Here is a 17,017-nt window from a genome sequence, read left to right on the forward strand (position 1 = left end):
TTGGTGTACTATAAGAAACCCTGAAAACTGTTTTTTTTTTTTTTTTAATTATTCTTTTTTTTTAAGAATGGTTATATGGGGTTTTAAAAAAAAAAAAAAAACCTGCTGACCTCATAAGTTAGTTTTGCCTGCTAGATGTGATGTGTGCTATGTTTGCCCACCAGCCTCTGACACCAGCTACTTAAAGTTTCTTTGCAAACTTTCCCATAAAAGCTCCTACATTTGCAAGATCAAAACTTTAGTTTGATAGCCATGCCACTGGCAGATTATTTCCCTCTCTATGGAGTTACTATTTTCTCTGTTTTGCACCGTTTTTAAGCCCTTTTGCTGGATTTATGAAGCCTTTTTTTAAGAAGGCATGAGTGGGCTCTTTTGATCTTGGCACCATGAAAAGACAAAATGAAGTCTCAAAAAAGACAAGTTCCGAAGCCGGTTCTGTTCATTTGCATCTTATCTTAAATCTCTCATACGATTCTTGTTGGGTTTTAAAGAGTGATACCTTTCCAATTGTGACTATCCATGTGACTTTTTTATGAGCTAATATAAAACATTTTTTTGTGTGTCATTTGTTCAACAGCCTCTTCTTGATTTATGATGCTTAAAAGACAACGGTTGATTTACTTGTCCACTCAACCCACAATTTGCCCTATATAAGACATCGTTGTGTTTATTTTTGTCAGGAAAGCACAAGAGGAGATGATCTCAGAGCTTCGACAGCAGAAGTTTTATTTGGAGTCACAAGCAGGCAAGCTGGAGGCCCAAAATGCCAAACTGGAGGAGCACCTGGAAAAGATGAGTCAGCAGGAGCAGACCAAGAGAACCCGGCTGCTGGAGCTGGAGAGCAGACTGCGAGAGGTGAGCCTGTGGGGGAGACAGAGACGGTGCAAAAAAAATTTTAAGCTCAAGATTAAGTAATTCACTTTAACCAGTGCTCGGGGCAGCCTTACATCATTATCATCCGCAAAAGGGATTAAGGCGGCTGATCGGCGATCACATTCAGATACATTTCAGATCAACAGCTAATTAAAAACAGGCTTGCTATGGTGTTCTCTACAAAAATAGCCAGCAGGTTTCCTCCCTTGTTATGTTTGGAAATTTGTATCTGCTCTGACAACAGCTGAGAAAATACGCTAAAACCAGACCTGCCTGATACGTACCTGTAAATATTTGATAAAGCATTAAACCTCAGCAGAGAGATTCTGAAAGTACACAATGTTTCTCTGCCACTTTGAAAAGGCACCTCTAAACCAATTATGTTGGTGCATTCGGTGCAAACCTCCTCTATATAAAGATGTTTTGCCGTAATTGAAGATTGAAGACCACATTGCCCCCTTTCTCCTGAGAGCATGAACCCCCCCCCGGTGAGCTGTCTGCTGGATGTTCCTGGTGGACAGCCTGCTGACTGGATGTCATATTTCTACCTCCACACAGTCTTCCCCACTGAGACGTGATGCACAGATTGGCACTAATTGCTGGCCTCGCAACACACACACACACACACACACACACACACACACACACACACACACACACACACACACACACACACACACACACACACACACACACACACACACACACACACACACACACACACACACACACACACAAATATATTTGGTCTTGACGGTTCCATCTCTACAACACTCAGGCTAAACGAAACTTCTCTGTACGTCACCTTTTTGTTTCTTTCTGTATCTGCTAATTGCAAAACATTTTCCAGCTATGAATCATTGCCCTGAATCCTCAAAAAGCTATGAAGTGTCTTGATATAACCAGGTTGAAGTAGTGCAAAAACAACCTCAAAGAAAATCCTGTGCATGTTTAATTTCCTCTTGTACAAACACAATATTCTTCTCCCTTGAAGATGGGTCTAGAGCATGAAGAGGAGAAACTGGAGATCAAGAGGCAGGTGTCAGAGTTGACCCTGTCCCTGCAGGAACGAGAGTCCCAGATCAGCAGCCTGCAGGCTGCGCGTCTTGCCCTGGAGAGTCAGCTGCAGCAAGCCAAGACTGAGCTGGAAGAGACCACAGCTGAGGCAGAGGAGGAGATCACCGCCCTCAGGGTAAGACGAAAAAGAGCCGACACATGTGTGCCACTATAGTAACTCCCACATATGCAGGTGTTTGTGTACGGGGAAGTCTGGAATCCAGAATGAAAGTGATTATGTATGATCTATTTGAAGCGTCGTGAGCAACCAATCATTATATGCAATCGTCACTTTTCTTCACTTCTGTTTTCCACAGAATCATAGAGATGACATTCAGCGGAAGTTTGATGCCTTGAGAGACAGCTGCTCAGTGAGTGATGCCACCGACGTTTGTCTCTCCTTTCAGCAGCGGGGAAATCTTTGTCAAAAAGGTTTTATAAGACCTTTGAATAAATGATAATTTATGTTCGACTCCAAAGGTTCACTCCGTTTGTGCCAATGTAGTCTATTAAATCAACCAATTTGCTACAAAATGCATTTTTCTGTTAAGAGGCTAAATTCCAGGATTGTTTTTGTATTCATCTATAAAAGTGTCATTACACACAAGGATCCCTTTAAAGCACGGAGTCAAAGTGCAACAGGTCACTCCAATTATTTCTGAAAACTGTTTTCATGTTGTCAGTGTGGACGACTTTCGACTATTTATTTGTAATGAAACCAGTCCTGCCCAATTCCATCCAATCATTTCTCAAGTCAAAAGCAAAAAGACTTTCTCTAGATTGTTTTTAGTTCTTCTTTCTTTTTTAAGGAAGAATCATTATGCTTGGGCAAGGCACAAGTAACATGAAAGTAAAGTGGGTTTTGGAAGGACATTTGAACACGATTAAAATAGTGCAACAAATAATCTTGACAGCCTGGATCTCAGCATGTGAAGGATTCTTTTACTTTGCATGATCATTAGGTTGCATTCCCAATGGCAGACAATTGACTGAACATTGATATTCATTACGAGCAAATCCAAAGCACATTTTCCATCAAAGTTAAGATTATACTATGGCAATTATTTTTGTAAATAAATTTCGATATAAGCCAGGAGTTTTTCTCTGAAAATACGGACCAGAGGTTTTAAATATTTCAAATTGTTGTCGTACTCTGTAGCGCTTTGTAATTTGAAAAGTGGATTACATGGTGTTAATTGTGCTTAGTATTAATACAATCCCATACGCCTAAAAGTACAAGTACTCAGTATAATATGTAATTACAGTAATGTGACTATTTATACTGTGATTAGTACTAACTTCATCGTCACTGTTCACATTAGAGGTGTTAATTACCATCAGCCCAGCTGTGTTATGACTTCTACAATTCACACCTCTGGCTTTTCTTTCCTGAACCCGAGCATAGCATTTCACCTCCACGAATGAGGCTAGCACCTCTTCCTGTTTGTACCACCTCAGGTGATCACCGACCTGGAGGAGCAGCTCATGCAGCTGAGTCAAGAAAATGCTGAGCTGAACCGTCAGAACTTCTACCTGTCCAAGCAGCTGGACGAAGCTTCAGACGACCGGGAGGATCAGCTGCAGCTCAGCCAGGAGGTGGACCGCCTCAGAAGGGAGGTGGCTGATCGTGAGATGCACCTCAACAACCAGAAACAGGTAACGCACGCTCTGATGATAGTAGTGGAGGCCGATTAATACATACTGGGAGATGATTTCAAACTGTCCAACACAGACGATGTGAAGTGTTCATAAAGGAATAAACAGTTCCAGTTAAGCAGGAATGTCTGAGCTATCAATGTGAGCAGCAGAAATGTAGTAACAATGTGGCCACATAATACTTGGGCCATGTGCTGTCAGTGAGACTCCACCGAGACAACAGTCACTTGTTACCATCAAAAGCTGTGAAAGATGCTCTCTTCAGTCTGTTCCTTCACTTGTGCTCTCAGAACATCGAGACACTGAAGACCACATGCAGCATGTTGGAGGAGCAGGTGGTGGAGTTGGAGTCCCTGAATGACGAGTTGCTCGAGAAAGAGAGGCAGTGGGAGGCATGGAGAGGGGCTCTGGAGGATGAAAAAAGCCAAGCCGAGAGGCGCGCCAGAGACATGCAGAGGCTGCTGGACAACGAGAAGCAGAACAGGTATCGCTTTACTGTCATTCACTTTTGAATATTTGCATACACCTATGGTGCAGGGAAATCCTTGTTTCACATTTAACTTGTTATTGTTCTCAAAGGTTGCGTGCAGACCAGCGCAGCTCAGAGTCTCGCCAGGCGGTGGAGCTGGCGGTCAAAGAGCATAAAGCCGAGATCCTGGCTTTGCAGCAGGCTTTGAAGGAGCAAAGGCTGAAGGCTGAAAGTCTGTCTGATACTGTGAGTCTGTCATCTAACTTTAACCCTACCTTCAGTGCTTGAAAAGATATGCCTGGACAAATAAGATTGATTTGTCAAAAAGGAAGATCGAGTCAGTTTTCTTGCGAAGTCGTGTCTCAAGTTAACGTGTGTTCACAAAATCTCATAGCTCAATGATCTGGAGAAGAAGCATGCCATGCTGGAGATGAATGCCCGCAGCTTACAACAGAAACTGGAGACAGAGAGGGAACTGAAGCAGCGGCTGATGGAAGAGGTAGAAAGTGTGATAAGACCACCCTAATTAATATAGTGACCCATATTTATTGCATTTAAGCTCCTTCTTACTCTGTATAACTGAGATAATTATCTTTATTCTTTTATCCGGAGGCCAGATTTGATTATTTAAGTATATATGTTCTCTACAGCAAGGGAAGCTCCAGCAACAGATGGACCTCCAGAAGAGCCACATTTTCCGTTTGACCCAAGGCCTGCAGGATGCTCTGGACCAAACTGACATGCTCAAGACAGAAAGAACAGACCTGGAGTACCAGCTGGAGAATATACAGGTGAATAATCCAAAGACTTTGAAATCAGATGAAATAAAGTGACCGCCTGGGAGAAAGATATCGGAACCGATGTTGTCAAGTGAAGAAGTATCTCAGTGGGACTTGGGGATGGCGTAATCGTAATTTATGTTTCCCCAAAGGGAATTCTTTTAAAAGTTGTCTTCAGAGGTATTTTCTTCTCTGAGCTACTGTTTTCCTTCCTGCAGGCTGTATACTCCCACGAGAAGGTGAAAATGGAGGGAACAATCTCCCAACAGACCAAACTTATCGATTTCCTCCAAGCCAAAATGGACCAGCCCACCAAAAAAAAGAAGGTCTGAGAGAAAATTCAAAGACAATTACTTTTTACCCACATTATATTGTAATTCGGCTTCAAGGTTAAAAAATCTACACGGTTTCCAATGCACAGTATTAGTATTGTTAATTTAGAATCTTTATCAACAGATTTTGTGATGTTTCCTTTCCCAGCAGGGAATATTTGGGCGGCGGCGAGAGGATGTCGGCACCACGACTAACGGGGCCCTGGCTCCACAGGCCCAGCCAGCAGTGCCCTTACAGTATAATGACATGAAACTGGCGTTGGAGAAGGAGCGTTCAAGGTGTGGAGAACTCGAGGAGGCTCTGCAGAAGATGAGGATAGAGCTGCGCTCCCTCAGAGAAGAGGGTAGGAACGCTACTGTTATGCTCTAAGCTGGGATTTTCTGAAGGTTGACTCTGCAGACATGCCCTCAAACAACTTGGTACTTCATACCGTCCCTCTGTGCAAACAGATTTAAAGACAGTCGATGTTGTCTCATAGAACGGTTTATTTCTCTCCAGCATTTTCTTTTTTATTTCTCCCGAAAAATAGGCCTATTTAAGAAATTCTGATCCGAGTCAGCTCAGGAAACCCTCCTTCTCTAATCTATTCCCAGACAGGTTTTAACAGAGTTAGATCGAGAGCATTCTGCTCCATTACTTGCACCTGCCAGGTCCTGTGAGACTCATCTCATAATCCGTTAGGTTTGGGGTTTTTTTGGTAATGGAGACAAATATTTACCGCTTAATAGCCCCTGATCTAATAGAATAATTTTTTTTCTGTTGATGCAGCAGCTCATTTCAAAGCCCAGGAACATGTGGCTTCCTCCACACCGTCCCAGGCTCGACATCAAATCCTCATGTCAGCCATTGTCAAATCTCCTGAACATCAGCCCAACCCCAGCAGCCTGCTCAACCCCTCCACCCGATGCAAAGAGACTTCTACACCTGAAGGTTGGTCTTTCATAACCTACTAAAGAGACACACAGGGACAATGAACCCCCCACCCCCAAAAGAAAAAATAAATCCATCAGTGTGAATCCAAATATGGACGTCTAGCCAACGAGAAACCTTTGCTAACCACTGGGACTCCCTGTTCACTTGTTTTGTTTATCTGGTGTGTTTTATGTGTGTTGTTTGGTCAATGGTCGGTATCACAAAGCAGGATTATGAGGTGAAATACAGTTGGATAACAACACTCAGTACATGTTAAACCTGGTGCTGGCTCTAAACAAAATACATGGATTGAAGGGTGAAAAGAAACAGCGTCATGGTTTTATCCACTGTGTGTTTATCCAGCGAACATTGTAATCCTGCTTGGGCCTGTCTCACAAAGTGAAGTGACACTGGATTAGCCAGGTAACATTCGTCCTAATTCAGGCTTTCCACTGTAAATTGAACATTTTTCTTGGGAGTTGGTCAGAGATTATGCTGTGCATGTCTCAGTTGAGTATCTCATTCAGAGGACCACAGCCAACCAAGTAATAAGGTTTTTTTTTTTCTAAATGGAAATTAAAACGACATCTCTTGAATTCATTAGAAATTAAAGTCAAACATGCTTTGTGAGGCAGGCTTCTTACTGTCTGTTTTTTTTTTTTTTGTTTGTTTGTTTTTTTGCTTTCCACCTAGTTATTGTCAGACTGCTCTCTCCTTTCTGTCTCTTTCCTCTTGCTCCTCACAGAAAAGAGGAGGGTCACATTTGAAAGTAAGTTAGCAGTCACCACCGTGTGTCTCCTCAGAGTCCACCTGCTGTACCTGCATGATCTCCTGTACCCACACATGCTCATTATCATCCCGTACTCCTGTCCTATCGTCAGCTGGCTAACAGTGACTTGACTTGGGAATTTTGGTCATGGCTGACATGATGTTCTTGCCTCTTTTTTGTTTTTTAGATTGATGGACTTATGATTTTGATAGCATATGGTAGCTTCTGAGCTCGAAACATTTGATTACATCTCATGCTTGGCATGCGCAATCTGATTCTTATTGGCTTACACGAAGATACATGAACATTGATACAAACCATTAAACTATGATTAAAATTACTTCATTATTTGCAATAACCCTACACTGGGGGTGTCAAACATATGTCCGAGGGGTCAACATAAGCTTGTTGGGTCCAGTTTGACCGGTGAGATGACATTGTGAAGTGTCAAAATGACAAAATATGTGGACTGGAATTTCTTACTAAAAGTAACTGCTGTTGCTAATTTATTTACAAGGGATTGCAGTTGTTTGTTTTTTTGTTGTTGTTTTTTGGGGGGGGTGCGGGGGTTGGTAAGAGTTGCAAGCCGAGAGATCAGCAGTAAAAGAGAGCTACGTCATCGCTTGTGAAATATTATCAGCATCAAAACTGCACTTGTGAGAGTAAATATGTAAAAGCATGAACATGGGGGGCTTGATTTGTATTTTTTCCCCAGAATGCATTTGAAAAACAAAACAAAACAGTGAATCCATACATTTGCTCAATTTTTTTCAATTCTTCAGGTTTTGTGCAAAGTTATGAAATAAATTGTAAAGATTTACATGATGCATTTATATTTATTTGCACTAAAACAGATCTGAACATTTGGAGCTGGGAAAAAAACCCTTTAGTTTGTAAAGGATATTATGCTGTCGTCGTAGCGGTCCGGCCCCCTCGAGATAGGGTGGGATTGTATGTGGCCCCTGGACTAAAATGAGTTTGACACCCCTGCCCCGTACTGCTTGAAAAAAAACAAACTTTGATGATAGATGACCTGTATGTACCGCGGTATGACGAAGCCACATCCTGCTCCTTTTCTTGACTCCTTTCCACGCGCGTTTATATTTTCTGTTCTTTTATTTGTAGAGTTTGGTCGCCGTGTGAAAGAACGAATGCACCACAACATTCCTCATCGTTTCACAGTGGGCCTCAACATGAGGGCTGCCAAGTGTGCCGTCTGCCTGGACACAGTGCATTTTGGACGACAGGCTGCCACTTGTCTCGGTCTGTATCCTGTGCAAGTCTCGGGCCAGATTGAATGTGAAAATATTTCAGAGGACACATTATTGGCTGGTCTACACATACTGAAAATCATTTTTGCAGCATAGCCATCACGTTGGTCTCTCTCTCACATGATGTAATCAGATTTCTCTTGTTTTGACCAGCAATTTTGTTTCTGCAGTTATGAAAACAGGAAAATGTGTGATTCCTAAACTGACTGGGATTAGATATTAGATTAGATAGATTAGATAGAACACAAGAGTAAAACATTGTTGTGTTAATCCTCATTATTAGTTACAGTGATGACTTCGGTTGTAATAGTGACACATCTTTGAATTATTTTAGTATAATAATCTTTAACTCTCTGAACTCTCTTTTGAACGCTCTAAAATAAGCCTTTAGAAAACGGCATATCAAATAAAACAAGCATCTGAAACAGGCTTTTTCCATCTCTCCTTCTGTCTTATTGCAGAGTGCCACACCCTGTGTCATCCTAAATGCTCACCATGTCTTCCGGCCACCTGCGGTCTGCCGGTTGAGTACGCCGCTCATTTCTCTGAGGCTCTGTGTCGAGAAAAGGCTAACTCACCTGCGCTGCAGGTCAAAGAGGCCAGTGGCCATGTTCGCTTGGAGGGATGGATGAAGCAGCCGAGGTGACCAGTTGAGCACATCGCCGCCACACACATGTGCAACACGCTCCTGTATGTACACAGCATCGAGCGACACTATTGCTTTGTCTCTTTGCTTTCCTAGGAATGGAAAGCGTGGTCAGCAGGGCTGGGAGAGGAAATATGTGGTGCTGGATGGAACCAAAGTGTCTGTCTATGATACTGAGCCCAGAGAAGGTCGGTATTTAACTCTTTCAAATGGCAATGTTTTCATTCTCATTTGAAACATAAAGCTCAAACCTGACAGGGGAGTAGTAATACAACCACTTGCATTACTACATTTATTAGTAATGCAGCAGAATTCAATAGGAATGAAGCTTTTTTTTTCTTTTCTTTCTCTGCAGACTGCATAAAGCCAGAGGAGGAGTTTGAGCTGTGCCTGCCTGATGGCGAGGTGACAGTTCATGGAGCTGTTGGATCCTCTGAGCTCATCAACACCGCCAAGTCAGGTACTGGATCAGTGCCAGCTAATCCTGTCGCACTCAACCTATTAGAGAATTTCAAGTGAATCATTCCCTCCACCCCCTCTAAAATTTCAAATTGACTCTCGTGCCCCATCAAATACTTTTAATCCCAAAATACAACAATATGTTGACAGTTCCGCTCAGCTGTGAAATTAAGCTGCGAGCCGAGTTCCCAGCTGATCCATCGTATTGTGTTTGTGTGCAGACATCCCATATGTGTTGAAGCTGGAGTCGCATCCTCACACCACGTGTTGGCCAGGCCAGGCTCTGTACTTCATGGCTCCTAGTTTTCCTGACAAGCAGCGCTGGGTGGCGGTACTGGAGTCTGTCGTGGCCGGTAGTCGTGGGTCGAAAGACAAAGTGGATTCCGATGCTGTAAGTATATTGTGGCATCTGGCGTCTGACAAAAGACCGATTCCTCCATTTATTCAAAACAAGTTTGGCCCATTCAAACTAACTTTATCCAAGGGAAGCTGTATTATGTGGTGTGAAGATTGGGTGAAATATATAGACTGCCTCCATTAAACATCAGCCAGTGCCTTCACTTCTTTTTCCTCCCTCTCCCTCTTCTTTCTCTCTCTGCATGTGGTCAACATCCGTCTTGTATTTATTTGTCGTCATCGTCCTTGTTCATGTGAATATTCTGTGCGTGTGTATCTCCATTGGACTCGGTTGTGTGGATCATATTATAGGCAGGTGTTTCTAAAAGACAGAAGAACCTATCCCCTCTGGTTCAGGTACAGTAAGTAGCTGCACGAACGCTTGGGCTTCAGTCAACCGACCGACTGAGCATGCAGTAGCTGTACTCCTCTACGCACACCATACTGATGGTCTCCTGCACAGGTCAACACAGTCTGAGGGTCAGATACTACATTCACATATGAACTTAAACATTGCATGGATGTGAATAGACTGCTGCGCACCATTGACTTTGTGTCCTATGGTGTGTTTTGCATGCTTCCTCAAAGGCCATGCACTGCTTCAGCCCCTTGCATTGAAACATGGCAGACACATGTGCACACATGATCACTGACGTGAAGCGTAACCTCAGTGTGCAGCAATCTGCTGTTAGTGCTTCATGTGTTTGTTGGAGTTTCAGGAGAAAATCTCGATCTTCCCTATATTCTGTGCCAGTCAACCCTGGGAAGGTTTTCCCTGAACTCCTTGTTTCCGAAAAGTGCAACTCCCTCATTCATGAGTTGGTTTAATAGGCAGCTTTTAACCTGGAACTAGTAAAGTACTTGTCAGTAGTGAACCCAGATGTGATCTGTAAATATCTGTTTTCTTTCCAATGGGCCATAATGTTTCCTCACCAGTCTTCACTTTTTTTTTTTTCAAGAGTTGTCTTAGACATGACTTGCAAGCTTTATCAAGAGTTAATCCATAATGATTTAAGGGTTGTTAGATCAGTGTTTAGTGCTGAAGTCTCAAGTCTGTACTTACTGGGATAATACCACCTTGTTATTCACCAAGTTGGCACTCGATTGACCGTAATTGATTATGTGGGGACTAATAAATATACAGCCTTGGTATGCATCACTATCACATAGCAAATGCTATCTGTCATCGACATGAAAGATAAATTGGTAAATGTAGAGCTTTTTTTAGTCTCCAATGTGTTGGACTTGACTAGAAGTTCTACATGAAACTATATAGCCAGCAGGGATCATTTTAAACTTTTAAACTTTGCTGTTTCTCGCTCTCCCTCCCTCGCACAAACACACACAACTACACTTTCACTGTCTCTCTGACAAACTCTCCCATCCCTTTTTCTTCCTGTTATCCCTTGGTTGGATTTTCTGTTTCCTCCAGCAGCTTTCACTATGATTCAGGGTTAACTGCAGCCTCCTTCCTTTTTTATCTAACACTTAATTCAATTTGGCTTCCATTGTCACTCTAATGTGATACGCATATGTAATGATGCTGCCATTTCTATCAAACTGAGGCTATACTTAATGATAACCATACATTTTGTTAAAGGGTCTTAATGTGCAGTTAAATACTCATGCATTAAAACATTTCTGGGATCTATAGTATTCAGGAGCTATTGTATAAACATTCAACAGGCTTAAAGCTGTACAATGACTTGCTTAACCGTCATTGTGTCTTTTTGAAGAGCAGCTATCAGAGGTCTGGTTCAGACACGTCACATGTGATCTCCACTTAACGTTGCAATGGATTTCCCTGATTCTGTGTTTTTAAAAGCTTTGCTGCTGTGGTTTTTCATGGGTTAGTCAGTGCAGCTTTAAAGCAAGTGATTCACAGAAATTCATCCGAACCTGCCTCTTCACCTGCTCCATGTTTCTTTTCTTCTTCTTTTTTTTTTTTCTTCTTTTTTTCGGTCTCGATAGAAACTTTTGGGCAATTCTTTGCTGAAGCTGGAAGGCGACGACCGTTTGGACATCAACTGCACGCTGCCTCTCACTGACCAGGTACAAAGATTAAAACATGCATGATATACAAAGGACGGAGTCATACTTTTATTTCTTCCACACCAGTGGTTTTCAAATTGGAGGAGGCTTCCCCAGACAGCTTTGAGGGATGGATGGAAAATCTAAGGATCACGGGAATTGCTTTTTGAAAAGAAACGTAAAAAGAAATAAGTGAAAGGCAAAACTATTCATTATATTATGAAAACAAACATTTTTAGGATTGAAGTTGAAGGATACAAGAGGCAGATAAAGATGATGAAGTAACCTTTAGTGCAAAAATATAAGAGTAACAATTACACTAGAAAGAAGAAGCGATAAAGAAATGTGATTCCATTGTCAGAATTACTTCTCTTTATTTAACCCATCCTAAACTCCACAGACTAGGAGAGGTGGGGCTGCCTCAACATGATAATCTGGGGAGCTGGTGGGGGTCGAGGCCGTTGCCAAAGCTCCCACAGTGCAAACCTCAAGGCTGCTACTGCGTTCATTGATGTACCACTTCCCAGTTTATTTAGGGATATTTCAATACTTCAAAGTCAGGGTAAAACAGCCTTATGTGCCTTTTACACATGATGAAACATGTTGAAAAGCATTATACTGAACAAAAGCGCACATTTCACAATTTCCAGCTTTAAAAAGGCCTTAATTGGAAAAAGTTCTTTCTGGATTTCTGTAAAAGATTAAACACATGTTATTGAGCACCAGGGTTTTACTTTATAATGTGTTCTTTGTTTAAAAAAGAAAAGCAGCCAAAACATGGCCTATTTAAGTATTGGAGAGTATTGTGTGGCTTTTAAAATGTATTTATTCTCATTCCAAGTTAAATGCATAAATCTAGAGCAATAAAGACAAATCTGCAGCTCTCACAATGTTAACTATAACATTTTCATCATGTATAACATGAGTGTCATCAGTGTGCACTAAATAGTTATCAAATACTCCCACTTGAGTGTGGGACATGGCATGTGAAGTGTTCAGGCTGGTTGGGTCGGTGAGGTGGTCTGATCCTCCCTCACTTTGAAAACTGCTGGATTATTGTATGGCTGCAGTGTCCCTCTCAGCATTTCAAAGCTATTTCTCAGCAACACCACCCTGTGCCACTTGTTAAAGTTTTTCGTCGTCTCTTTGCTCAGATCGTCTTGGTTGGCTCCGAGGAGGGTTTGTATGCACTGAACGTCATAAAGAACTCGCTGACTCACATCCCTGGACTGACGTCAGTCTTCCAGATCCAGATCCTGAAGGACCTTGATAAGCTGTTGATGATTACTGGTCAGTAGACGGAGATTGTTGTAACGATGTGCTAGGAGTGAATTTAAGTCTTGGATGATTTATTTTTATTTTATTTTTTACAGTTAATGTATAAATCATTGACATACAGCGAGTTGCCACATGTACTGTAACTGACAGGATTGCTTTCTGGTAAAGTCCTCTACACACAAACAGAAACTTGAAGGCATGTTTGGTGTGTCATTCAGGAGAGGAGAGGGCTTTGTGTCTGGTGGAGATCAAGAAGGTAAAACAGTCGTTGTCACAGTCTCATCTCCCGGCTCAGCCTGACCTCAACCCCTTCATCTTCGAGACTGTCAAAGGATGCCACCTCTTCTCCTCTGGAAAGGCGAGTCGAGCTCTTGTTACTTACACAGAACAAAATCCTCCTCAATTGTGATTCAGTCAAAGTTAATGAGCTGAACAACACCGTAATGGCGTTGCGGTGTGCTGTCTGATTGCTGGTATTTACTGCTCTCCTGATTGCAGAGTTGTTTCTTTGCTTGCAGATTGACAATGGTACCTGCATCTGTGCCGCTATGCCCAATAAGATTACCATTCTGCGACACAACGAAGGCCTCAACAAGTTCTGCATCAGGAAGGTGAATGAGCCTTAACTGTCACAACGCACTGTGAATATTGTTTCTGCTCCCGGTGGTGATGCGTATGAAAAGGTAGCACTGCTTACGCTCTGCGTTTGCAGGAGATTGAGACGTCGGAGCCCTGCAGCTGTATCCACTTCACTGGCTACAGTATCATCATCGGCACCAACAAGTTCTATGAGATTGAGATGAAGCAGTATGTGCTGGAAGGTAGGCTTCCTGTCTTGTTCTGCTCTTTAAGATATAATTTCTCTGTAAGCAGATGGTTCAACAAGGTGTACGCAAGCGTGTCCTTGTTGCTATGAGGTCTGCAGGTTCACATCTGAGCGGGCCGGCTCTGAACGCTGATTTCTCTCTGCAGAGTTCCTGGATAAAAACGATGTAACGCTAGCGTCAGCTGTGTTCGCTGCGTCCTCCCACAGCTTCCCCATCTCCATCATCCAGGTTACCACAGCGCCACAGAAGGACGAATACCTGCTCTGTTTCCATGGTTTGACTTTTTGTTTGTGTGGGCAGTATCCACAGCAAATCCACCATTCCAGAAATGCACTGCTGAGATTTTTTTTTCTTTAATTTGTGTTCTCTTGATTGATTTATGCTTTTCTTGCAGAGTTTGGCGTGTTTGTGGATGCCTACGGCCGCAGAAGCAGAAGTGACGATATTAAATGGAGCCGCCTGCCTCTTTCATTTGGTGGGTGAAGCGCTTCTAAAAATTTAACAAGCACCGATGGGTTTCAAGTGGGTGGAGTAACTCCGGGTCAGATGGATTGTGAAAGTCTTATTTTTTACATTAAAATGTACATTTTTAGAACAGAATTAAGTTTAAATGTAAGATAAGCTTTCCTGTAAAACAATCAGTGTGACTTTAATTTAGTTTGTTTTTTGACTTGTAAAATGATTTCAATTGTTTGGGTATTTCAGCGTATCGAGAGCCCTACCTGTTTGTGACCTACTTCAACTCTCTTGACGTTATTGAGATTCAGGGACATGCTGCTCTTGGGTAAGATTGTTCTCGGATCACCGGACGAACCAACAAACAATTGAAGGTCGCGACGTCTCATGTCTTCTCCTTTTCCAGGCCTCACTCATACGCACACCTGGACATCCCAAACCCGCGATACCTTGGCCCGGCCATCTCCTCCGGAGCCATCTACCTGGCTTCGTCCTACCAGAACAAACTTCGGGTGATTTGCTGCAAGGGCAACCTGGTCCAGAGCCAAGAAGGTGGAGGAGGAGACCTGCAGAGGAACGGCTCCGGACGCAGGTAATGACACACTTTTGTGTTTTTGTTCACCTGTGTCAGTTCACTCGTGGTCAATATTACACATTTATTTATTTATTTATTTATTTATTTATTTATTTATTTATTTATTTATTACTTTTTTCGTCTCATGAATATTTTCTGATTTAAATCACATCATACATTTTGTAAAATCACAGAGGAGCTCTTGGGTTGAACGTGAAAATAGATATTGTTGTGTTCATATATATCAATAGATTTCTATCTGTTGAAAATCGGTCTTGATGCATGTAAACGATATTCCAAATATGTTCATTTTCTTAGTTATAAAGTAAATAATGTGGAAGACTACAGCACTTTTCTCATCCCGTGTGCACTGGTGTTGTCGTCGGGTCACTGGGCTTTGCTGGTACTGATGGGCACAGGGCAGCTTCTTCATGTGGTGATGGTTCAATTCTGGCCTGAATATTTGATCGGTCTCTAAAACAGCAGAGTAACACTTTCATTTTTTTGCTTTGCAGGAGGAAAGGTTCATTTTTTATCTGTAACAAATTCTAAGATTTGCCTTTTTATCATTCATTATTCTTCATCTCATCAAAATGACTTTTTAGAAAAATGCTTTCTGTCAATTGCAGAAAGGAAACAAAATAAAGACTGAATTATTCTTATGTTCTGCGACTGGTCCATTACAATATGTAGCTGTGCTTTTACAAACATAATGAAGCTTTGTTCTTTTGTTGTTGTCTGCCGCTGACTCCATTTTCATTTATAAAACTACATGGAGTTTATGAGTTTGGCCCCTTCCCATTAAAGAAAGAATGGGTTATTTGTTGGCTCTTTAACTCCATCATCTTGCCAAACCAACGAGCGTCCTGGTGTCCACAGTCCTGATCCAAGTCCATGACCACAGACGGAAAACACCTTTTGTTTGATCTGTGTGCGTCTTTGCACTTCGGTTCTTCCCAACAGCCCGAACAAGCGAGGGCCTCCTTCCTACAATGAGCACATCTCTAAAAGGCTGGCGGCCAACCCAATGGTCCACAGTGATCCCGGCACACCGCACCGCTACCGCGAGGCCCGCACAGAGTTCAGGAGGGACAAGTCGCCCAGCCGCCCTCTGGAGAGAGAGAAGTCTCCCGGAAGGATGCTGGAGAGCCGGATTGGCGGGTCTCCTGGCAGGGCCATGGGCGACCCCCGGTTAGAGCGCTCCCCAGGCAGGGCCATGGCAGACCCCCGCATGGACCGCTCCCCTGGCCGGATGATGGATGTCCGTAGGGAAAGGTCCCCCGGACGATTCGAAGAGCGCCAAAGGCTTCACACTGGCTCTGGCCGCACGCCCATTAACCCCGTTAACAAGGTGTGTCGGTGACTTCACTATCCGACGTGGAATGTTTTTAATGACTTTGCATCCACAACGTTATTCTATCAATGTAGTTACTGCATGTGTCGTCATGAAAGGTCTAGTTTTTTACTTTAATCCAGCCTTATCTGGTCCATGGGACTACCTCGCAAAACCTTGTTAACATGATATATAATCTTTCAAAATAACTGCGTTCCCCAAATGTCTCGTTAGTATCAGACCGTTTCAATAAGAGTGAAAACTGAACTGCAGATGGCAGCAGCGGTCGCAGTGAGAGATCAGGGTCTCAGCAGTGAACCGTGGCTTCCTTGATGCTAGCAAAATAAATACATTCTGCAGAAATCATTGTAAAATCCACTGAAGTCATTCTTCAAGGTTTTTTTTTTTAATACTTATGTCTCATGCATTCAATGTGAACATTATCCGGATTTTGTATTTTTTTTGCACCAAAACTATGAGAAGTATTTGTAGTTTCATCTGCTATTATTATACTGCTTCAGCCCAATTGAACTCAAATTTGAATATTTCCTTGAACCAGAAATTGTTTCCCACATCTGATGCAACCATTTCGATTTCAAAGTGTGGAGAAGGGCTTCTCTAGGGGGCGCCGGAGAGCTCCAAGGGAGGGACAGCAATCCAGACGATCTAGGCATCGAGGGCATCACTCGCGAAGGATTTTGTTCCCTTTTATTTAGGATTTATTCTAGAAAATCACAAATCAAAATGACAAAATAATGTGATGCATGTAACTACGGTGAAGGACTATTAATCTGAAATTTATCCTCATGATGAAAAACAAGAAGTCCCACAGCTCACTCGCCCACCATTTGAAAATCCCTAATCCAACCAATGTCAAACACTTCAACCACGTTGTCAGG

General features: G+C 42.5%; 1 protein-coding gene across 1 annotated transcript in view; it reads left to right on the forward strand.

The window, feature by feature from the left end:
* cita (citron rho-interacting serine/threonine kinase a) overlaps positions 1 to 17,017 on the forward strand; it is a 36,334-nt gene that overhangs the window by 18,268 nt on the left and 1,049 nt on the right. Inside the window, exons 22-47 of the mRNA XM_080462236.1 lie at positions 681 to 855; positions 1,868 to 2,065; positions 2,247 to 2,300; positions 3,388 to 3,585; positions 3,876 to 4,069; positions 4,165 to 4,300; positions 4,449 to 4,553; positions 4,705 to 4,845; positions 5,052 to 5,159; positions 5,314 to 5,509; positions 5,935 to 6,096; positions 7,973 to 8,110; positions 8,580 to 8,760; positions 8,861 to 8,952; positions 9,120 to 9,224; positions 9,445 to 9,614; positions 11,591 to 11,671; positions 12,805 to 12,940; positions 13,147 to 13,286; positions 13,447 to 13,539; positions 13,641 to 13,749; positions 13,901 to 14,029; positions 14,150 to 14,230; positions 14,461 to 14,539; positions 14,618 to 14,803; positions 15,749 to 16,136. Coding sequence (XP_080318362.1) covers positions 681 to 855; positions 1,868 to 2,065; positions 2,247 to 2,300; positions 3,388 to 3,585; positions 3,876 to 4,069; positions 4,165 to 4,300; positions 4,449 to 4,553; positions 4,705 to 4,845; positions 5,052 to 5,159; positions 5,314 to 5,509; positions 5,935 to 6,096; positions 7,973 to 8,110; positions 8,580 to 8,760; positions 8,861 to 8,952; positions 9,120 to 9,224; positions 9,445 to 9,614; positions 11,591 to 11,671; positions 12,805 to 12,940; positions 13,147 to 13,286; positions 13,447 to 13,539; positions 13,641 to 13,749; positions 13,901 to 14,029; positions 14,150 to 14,230; positions 14,461 to 14,539; positions 14,618 to 14,803; positions 15,749 to 16,136 — 3,775 coding nt within the window. The remainder of the gene's footprint in view (positions 1 to 680; positions 856 to 1,867; positions 2,066 to 2,246; positions 2,301 to 3,387; positions 3,586 to 3,875; positions 4,070 to 4,164; positions 4,301 to 4,448; positions 4,554 to 4,704; positions 4,846 to 5,051; positions 5,160 to 5,313; positions 5,510 to 5,934; positions 6,097 to 7,972; positions 8,111 to 8,579; positions 8,761 to 8,860; positions 8,953 to 9,119; positions 9,225 to 9,444; positions 9,615 to 11,590; positions 11,672 to 12,804; positions 12,941 to 13,146; positions 13,287 to 13,446; positions 13,540 to 13,640; positions 13,750 to 13,900; positions 14,030 to 14,149; positions 14,231 to 14,460; positions 14,540 to 14,617; positions 14,804 to 15,748; positions 16,137 to 17,017) is intronic.

Source organism: Lipophrys pholis (assembly GCF_963383615.2).
Source record: "Lipophrys pholis genome assembly, chromosome: 4".
In the NCBI taxonomy this organism is placed as follows: domain Eukaryota; kingdom Metazoa; phylum Chordata; class Actinopteri; order Blenniiformes; family Blenniidae; genus Lipophrys; species Lipophrys pholis.